Source organism: Chelon labrosus (assembly GCF_963514085.1).
Source record: "Chelon labrosus genome assembly, chromosome: 15".
Taxonomy (NCBI): Eukaryota; Metazoa; Chordata; class Actinopteri; order Mugiliformes; family Mugilidae; genus Chelon; species Chelon labrosus.
In genome coordinates, this window is record NC_140348.1 from 16,828,865 (window position 1) to 16,837,653 (window position 8,789).

The 8,789-nt window shown below is 40.8% G+C and overlaps 1 protein-coding gene across 1 annotated transcript; it reads right to left on the bottom strand.

Moving 5' to 3' along the window:
- Positions 1-525: 525 nt before the first annotated feature.
- bmp5 (bone morphogenetic protein 5) lies at positions 526-8,191 on the bottom strand (the record flags this gene model as incomplete). The annotated part of the gene is made up of 7 exons (XM_084561156.1): positions 526-750; positions 891-1,001; positions 1,139-1,215; positions 1,823-2,169; positions 2,284-2,436; positions 5,104-5,296; positions 7,699-8,191. 7 exons carry the CDS (start codon positions 8,189-8,191, stop codon positions 601-603), a joined length of 1,524 nt encoding a protein of 507 aa, XP_084417282.1. The 3' UTR covers positions 526-600.
- Positions 8,192-8,789: the final 598 nt, after the last annotated feature.

Genomic DNA, 8,789 nt, shown 5'->3' on the forward strand with positions numbered 1-8,789 from the left:
GTGACAGCTTGAAAATAGCTTTGGGCAGTGTGGTTTACATTAGGGAACACTCACTGGTTTCTTTTTTTTTTTTTTTTTTTTTTAACAGAGATCCAATTTGATTGAAAATACTTCCAACAGCCTGTTCAAAACCGAACTGTCAGCACTAAAAGATGTCGCTTGCTCCTGAAATTGACTTCTATTTTGTGACATTATTCTGACTGTACAGTATAATCTGTACAACTGTTGATCCATTACCGAAACAATGAAAAATAATAGCATTGAAGAATAGCATCGATATCACATCTTACATTATGAACGGAGGAAAAACGAGCAGAATCCAGTGAATAGTTTACTCATAAAACTTATCGTACAGACCTAACAAGACAGAGTATATGCCAATGGACACGGATGACAGCGGAAGTAAAATAAAATCAACATTTTGTCCTAATCATTTAAATATCACAATATTCAGTGCTATTTTTTTTCTTTAAAAAAAAAAAAAAAAAGGAAAATAAATTAGGTAATAAAACTTTATATACATAATACTGTACATCACATCACACCTGCAGCAGATGTGTTTTCCAGCGAATCCCATACCACATTGCATAAATTAAACCACTAATGGCACCCGCAAGATCTAACTACCATATTTCTATATTTCTTCAGGATAACATTTGAGCTGTCATCGAAGTAAAGCACCGATATTGCGTTGAGCTTGGTCGGGGCGCAGCACGGCTTTGGCACGTTGTCAGGAAACATTAAATGGACCTATAAATGAGAGCACGAGGAGGTAAATGGGGTGCAGGAATAGTGACTTTCAAATGAATTATAAACGGTAAGAACATTATTAGCTTATAATGTGACTTTATTGCGATGCGCATGCGCAGCAGGCCTTCAAGTACACTCACCAGCGTTTGCACGATCGCATGATTCGTTGCGTTCATGTGGGCATTGAGCGGAAACGAGCATTCGCCGTCGCAGTAAAAAGCTGCATAGCCCTCCGGTGCAATAATCCAGTCCTGGACAAAAGAGTGAGATTATCTTCCTTCATTAAAAAACACTTATGATTTTTTTTCTTTTCATCCCGACTGTTAATGCAGTTCATTATCGTGTGGCAGTTCTTTCAGTGTTTTGTGTGTGGGATGTGACGTGTTACCTGCCAACCCAAGTCTCGAAAGCTGACGTAGAGCTCATGCTTCTTACAGGCTTGCTTCTGTTCACTGGTGTTGAAATCTGAAAAACAAGGTCATTTAGTCATTTCAGTGCCACACCAAGTCTATCGCTTTTGGAGTTACGTAGTATGTAAGTCTTGTATGTGGAGAACTGCAGGCATGTTAAACAAAGTGATAAGAAATGTGCCAGGTTATTAATTTATTACTTGAAATGATTGAATCTCACTGTGTGATACAATAAAGGGAATAAACCCCCATGTCAGTAATTCTGTGTACTAATATATTCAAATTAATGATATTTTGTTTAATGCCATTAATGTTGAGATTAAATGTGAATAAAACACCATGGCACATTTTTATGATTTCATAGTTTTGTAGCCTCCAGAGTGGCATTTTTTAGGAAACTTATTTGAAATTAAAAGATGTAAAAGAAGCCTCGGGGCTGACATATTCATTATACGCCTCAATATAAAGGTAAAGACAATCATACAACAATATACTGACAGAAAATGAGCCCAATAAATTGGCTAATCTACTGTTGAGCAGCCGTTTAGCAGGTCAAAGGGATGCAGTTAAAATTGATCTAATTTAAAAATGGTGCGTGTGTAGCGAGAAGGAAGTTACAAAGAACTTTTACAGCAGTTTAACAGCGTGATACGTGCACATACCTCCCGTTTTTGCTGCCCTTGATGATTCTTGTTGATTGCCAGATTTATTGCGATTGTGGTTCTTTTTCTTCCCACCGGCAGCTCTGACAGAGCGGAGCAACACCCCACTGGCCTTAAAGAAAGCAACCAGGAACGGCTGTTTGGACTGGGGCCCGTTCCTACCGATGATTCCAGCAGATTTTATGTTGATACTTCGTCCTTTATAAAAAAAAAAAAAAAAACACAAACTAAATAAAACTTTTAAGGTGAGCCCAAACACTAAAGTTGAGGCATTAATCTTAATTTGTGAATTCATGGCTATTAGTTGGTAGTGAACAAACATGAAGCATACTAAAACAGTTGATTTTCTGTCTCAAAAGCTGAACTTCTTGAACTTTCTAAAGTCTAACTGCGTCAAATAAATCTGGGGAGGTTGAAAGGAAAAGAACGACAAATTCATAGAAAGAAAAACTGAACTTCACTTGCCGTCTACAGTCTCCACACAGAGCTGCAGGCCCAAGTTCTGCTGTGGGTTCATGACCCAGTGGTTACTGGTGGCTGTTATGTCAAACACTAACCAGCCCCCATCGGATGCCTGGACTTTTTTGGAGTCAAGCAGGAACGTCTCCGCATCTCTGAAGGTAATAGAAGACAATGAAACAAACATGTGCATTAAATAAGCCATGGTTAAAGCAGCCAGCACATACTTCAAAGCAGCATCACACGCCAGTGTATTTACACTGAATCCAATGGGTTAGAACCAGTTAGACTGAAAAAGATCAATGAAATATCAATATCACTGAGTCCTATGGCCCAAACGTTGTGGCAGCCTCTTCACCTCCTTATTCTTTTGAAAGGAAACATTTTTCTCTGCTTGAATCTGCTTGAAAGAATGTCGACTATTGTTGAAAAACCTGTTGTGAGTTGTGTGGTAAAATGTGCTGCAAGACTTCTGCTATTTGATGAATGGACTTTTCAGGATGTTTTTGTGTATTTTTAAAGCAAGCTTGACATAAGGCATCAATCAAAGTTGACAAAGCCCCACTTCCCACTTTGCACTGGTCTACTTTCAAGTGGTGCGTCGGGATAAGGCAGCGCCTGTTAAGTATTCTTGTGGCTGCACGGTGCCGATCTGGGACGTCCAAGATTTTGCATGTTTCCCCAATAGTTCAGGGACAACTCATGTGTACTGCACACGTAACAAAAATCTATTTTAATCCTTGTGAGTGGCATGCTGCTGAATATCCTCCCTTCCTTCCACCTTGCAATAATTTAGTTTGTGTAGGTAAAATTTCACTAACCCCAAATCCGAGAGGAAAATGTTATTCCAGGCATTAAGCTGTGGTTACTTGATGTACTGTTCCACAGAGAGAGCTGAAGTGAGTGGATACCAAAAGATAAACGTAACTCTACACTGTCCAGACAAATCTGTCTGTGTCTCCGCCATTCTCCACTATCAATTTATGTTCAGCAGCAAAGTTCAGTGCCCGTGCAGGATGTTAGTCTGACACTGATATAATGGAGCAGGAAAAAAAAAAATCTGGTTGGTGTGTGGCTGTCTGAATCCAAAGGTTTACTGACTTTATGATACACGCAATGGTGTAAACTAATGATTACCTTTAACACAGCATCTCAAGTCTAATCTCAACCTTGTACTTGTAGTGAGTAACAATTTGATTATTTACTGTTCACTGCAACCTTTACCTAACCCAAACAAAGTGATTTCTAATGCAATGACAGGAAGTGAAGGGAAAGGAGGCACTAATTCTTCTAAGTAGTTTTTTAAACATTTCAACAGAGTGATTTTAATATAAACTATAACTCATCCGTCCTATAGTTGGTGCACAGATGGATTTTGTAAAATTAACCAACTGAAAAACACAGCAAGAGATCAAACTGTGTATATGTTACTTATCAGTCTGCATTCTGTCTCACATGTTGAAGAAAAGCATAAGGAGTGTTTAAGGCTTTATAAATGAAACGTACTCAACAACAGGAATTCATTACCTTGAGAGATAACTGAGTTAGGTTTTTTGGAAGTTTTCTACTAACAGGAAACACACAAACGTTCCTGTTTGTGAACACCGTCTCAAACACATTATTCGCTGTGAAAAAGTGTGTGAAAACACGCACCGAGCACTCTTCCCCTTTAAGATGGCAGAGTCCATTGACTTGGACCTTTTCAAAGCCCAGGAGAGCCATATCTTCCCTGCAATCACCCACACACATTTTTGGCAAGCAAATGTGGGCCCACTTTTAAGTAGACCCTTGTGTATTCAGCTATGTCATGCTTTAAACTTCCGGAATATTGTTAAGGCAGGCAGGTGGCGGGCATAACAGTGGCCACGGGAGCACCCGAGGGAGCCCCCTTCCCCCCTGCTAATACGGGCCCTCATGGTTTCATCTGAGACACAGCCAGCTTGGCAGGCAACACAAGACGAGTGATAACTGACGGACCTTCCAAGCCCCGTAAGTGGCCAACTTGCTAATGGAGTTCTCTTTATCCGAGGACTATATTTGTGAGGCAGACATGGTGCGAATGAAGGAGAGCAGAGTCTGAGATAGAAAGATGTTCTGCGCAAGTGGAAAGTTTCAACCTTGAGAGACAATAGATCCTTTTGTAATTGTGACTGCACACGCGAGATCAAGACGGGAGTCGTTTTACCTTTATTACAGTAAAGTAGTAGTAAAGTATTTTTATTTTATTTTTTTTATTTTGCAAACAGGACGTTTGAAAGTTTCCTGTCTGCTTTATGTTTCCCTGGATATCAAATAACTGGGAACAGGCTTAATGCAGGCCCTTTGTCTTTGTTCTTTTTTCTTTGTGAGATGCTTGAGAGTCATTATATGAGGACAGATTAATTTTCTGTCAAATGTCAAAGATCAGCCGGTTTAGCCTCAATGAATTATGCCTCTACATGGTGGTGATATATCCTTTAATCAGTTGTGAAAGAAATATCGAAATATTTTGCCTAAATTAAAATAGCAACACAAGTAATAATCCCAATTTGCAAAAGATGGAATATATAATTTGTAGAATCTTTACTTTTGATGCATTTTTAATACAACACAATGATCCCTTAATATGTTATATTAAAATACTAGTCTTAAATTACTGACGTGTTACCGGGAAAGCAGAGTTTTAATGTTTCATCTAACTGAGGGAGAGGATTTTTTCATAACTGTATGTATTTCTGAATAGTTTAATCTAATAAATAATAATAAATATTAAATTTCTTGTATTTTTCATGAGTGGCAGAACAATTCAAATCCAAAAGTGTTTGGGTTGATTTGGCACTTACTTGTTCTGATATTCCTTGATGACCTGATAAATGGAAACCTTCAGGGTAATATTGTCGTAGCGGGCATGACTGCGGTCCTTATAGATCCGAAACTCCGCCGCGGTCACCGCCTCTCCATCTGGGATCTGAGTCAGATCAAAACGGAACTCCTTGTAGTGTCTTCGTTGGTGAGAAAAATCTTTATCTTTCTCCACTGGGGAAAGGAAAGATTTTATGAAGAACTTCTTTTTTTTTTTTACTGGCAACAAATCTTTATACAAAAAAAAATAATAATAAAATAAAAAATATGAGTTCAACTCCTGAACCCTCTGCTCGTGTGGCTCAAAAGAGGAAAAATATGCCGGCAATAAGGCACAGAAAAACTGTAATTTATCACATCTTCTTTTACATTCAAGGTCCAATCCAAACATTTTGACTACCAACAAAAGCACTTTCCAGTTCATTAAATCAGTCAACTGAATACAGGTAGCTTTTCCCAGACAGGCCCTCTACTGTGTGCCTAACTGCATTCTCTGGCCATGATGAATGGGCTGTCAGTTAAGAAAAACAGGCTGATTTCAATTAAAGACACTTTCGTCTGCTCCTCAAGTGAGAGAAAAGACCAGACAGGATTCTTCGTCATGTGAGCGTCCGATCTGACCTCATTTCTGACCTCGCCGTGACCTCTTCATACAAATCGCAGAGAGAGTTTCATGACCCTTAACCTTTAAAATCTTTTTTCTATGTTCATAAAATTAAACTCACTTAAGCCCTATGTTCATAAAATTTAGCTCAATGCAATCCCCAGCTACAGAATGAAAGAAAACATTATGAACGTGCTCGGTGACCTCAGACGTCTGACACCTCAACCTGGTAGCAGAAAAGAGGCCGGCGGCTGAGGTCAGCGGATGTTCTGACACTGGTGGCAGTGCCATGTGGTGCATTTCCCTGATATTTTATCGCGAGGGAACGCCTGCCGTTACTTAGCACAAACAGGTCAGAGGTCGGGGCTAACTTTTACCCACTGAGCGTGTTCCATTATACGAGCCACAGGCAGTAATCTGAAGCAGGAGTGCCACTGAGAACACAGAGCATTTAACTTCCAAACAGACAAAGATTAAATAATAATGCCTTCACTATCTGGTAAGACCAAGCCGTGTGCACTCCTAATCTCTTTTATTTTTTATTAATTGGATTCATCTTATTTTACTATTTTACGGTAATAAGATCAGCGACAAATCCTTTAATGTCATATCTTTACCTCTCTTCCACGCTGATCTGAGCATGTTATCTGAGCTTTTTCATCGCCGCCGACTTCTTATTGACTCTCTGAAAGCTCAAGTGCCTACAGTAGGCACATTAAACTGCATGAAACGCCGCATAGACGTTACTAAAACAGTTGAGGTAAGTGGCTATATTTGAGCGTACTGTAATAAAGACAGAGCCCCATTGAACACTTCACTGACAGTCCCCAGAACGAGAGCAGAGCTTTCAAGGCTGACAGTGTACATGCCCTGGTATAGTGGTAAGTGGAAACAGATGGGCTTAGACCAAGGTGAGGGATTAAAGTTCCAAGCAGCTCAACACGAGTTCACGTTTACACAATTTCTATATTTTAGCAAATACGCTCCTCAACACTACAATACCAACATTATGTAAAGCATGTTTTCGGGTGATTTTTAATTGTTCCCTTCAGATACTTTTGAGCAGCCTTCCTCGTGGCAGGACAAATATTTAAATTCTCCTTACAGGACGTTAAATGCGGCAAATGAATACAAATGTAAGGAAGAGGAGTAGCGCTCTCTCGCCGTGACAGAACCTCAAATACAGGCATCAGTCAGTATCACTAGCCCTTTTAACAACAGGAAATAATTTAGACCAATTTTCTCAAGGTCAGACAGTCATCTGATAAGCTGCTCTGAACTGTCGGGTTAAAGGTCGCAGCTACTGAACAAACACAATCATTATACAGATCAGCTGTTTCTTCTTCTTTTCTTTTTTTTTTTTCTTTTTAAATAGAAAACAGCACATATTCATGAGATCAGAAAGTTGGGCTTGACTGATCTCTCCCTCCAAGGGCAGATAGTGACTAATGTCCTTGCACGTTCGCGTTTAGGTGTAGACATTGAGCCTATAAATTATACTAACTGGGACGAGGTCAGCATTTGTTTAAGTTTTAACTTTGATGCTAGTTTTATAGTGTTTTATTCGGGACAAGTTGTTTATGACCTTCAGTCAAATTACTGACAGCAACACAACAAGCAGAATGCCAGGGGGAATGTATTCATTCATTCATGACTGCTTTCTGTGTCGGGGTACTTTATTTAAATGATTTGCTTTAACTTATGATGACTAGGTGATGGGATAATGTTAGTCCTGTTAAAATGCTTTTAATAGTTTCACGAATGAATCTCACTTGAAGGAAGCGTGTTTAATTATTTGACATGAGGAGTTTCTAACAAAACAGGCTCCTCTATAAATACTAAAATCAGAAATCATAGCCCTTTTTTTGATTAATTTATTCACTAATGGATCATCTGGAGAATAAAGTGGGTGGCTGAATATATTTCTTTTCATTTAGCCTAAAAAAAATAGGGCCTATTTAATGGCACTTACCTAAATTGACAAAACTCATGACCATATCTGCGTCATTGAGAAAGTTGGTGTCCTGCGCCGTGGTGAGTGCGGGGCTGTGGCCTAACAGAGGGGCCGCTCGGTAGGGCTGTGCCACACGGGAGTAGCCGGCATGCTGAGGGCTGTAGTAACTTTTCCTGGAGTGCCCTTGAGCCTTGGCACCTAAGCTCTTCCCCGCGCCCTGCTGCGCGCCCTCCTCCTCCTCCACGGCCATGGCGTTGTAGAGGTCGAGCATGAACAGCGGCGCGGAGGACGCCTGCTTCCCGGGAGAGAAGGGCCTCGGACGGTGAGGCAAGCCCAGGATGGAGAGGATCTCTCTCTGGATCTCCCTGCGTTCGTGATTGCGCAACCTCCTGTAAATAAAACTGGAGTGCACATGGTTGTCACTCAAACCGCAATGCGCGCAGGACAGAAAACTCAAGCAGCTCCACGCAAGTCCAAGTACGGCTCGGTTCAAAGGTGTAAGCGCTGTCATCTTGACAAATAGCTCACTGTGAGATGTGAGGGTTGACTACATCGCACTCTGAGAGAAAAGTAAAATAACATATAGCTGCCAATACGGAATCATAGACTTTCCATATTAGCCAGAGGCACCCACAACTTTCACGGTGGTGACTGGGGAAGCTTTTTAGCAGTCTGCCTGTCTACAAATGAGGTATCAGCTTGCAGAAAAATCGCCGCTCCTGTCCTGCGTGCGAGGTTCCTCCTGCAGTATTTACTCCTCCAGGGTCCATCCAAAGTCTCAGCCACACCACGTATTTATGGAGCTGTGACCCTCACCTTACTCCTCTGTGATGAAAAAGCACGTAGGTACGCCCATAACGTCGAGGAATAACCCGGAGTTTCCAAGTGGATGAAATGTGTTGAACTGTGTCAAAAATGAGCAAAGAGAAGCACTCGACTCATGCCCCGGCTCGCACTTTTCTTTTCTTTTTTCCCTTTTTCCTCCCCCTGTGCATTGGGGGCTATAGTTGCCCTTTTGAGTCCATCCCACACTCAACTTTTTTGCTTTTGCATCCTCCTCTAGCGGCCGCAATAAAACTTCAGCCCGGTCCCATGATGAATGTGGCGGG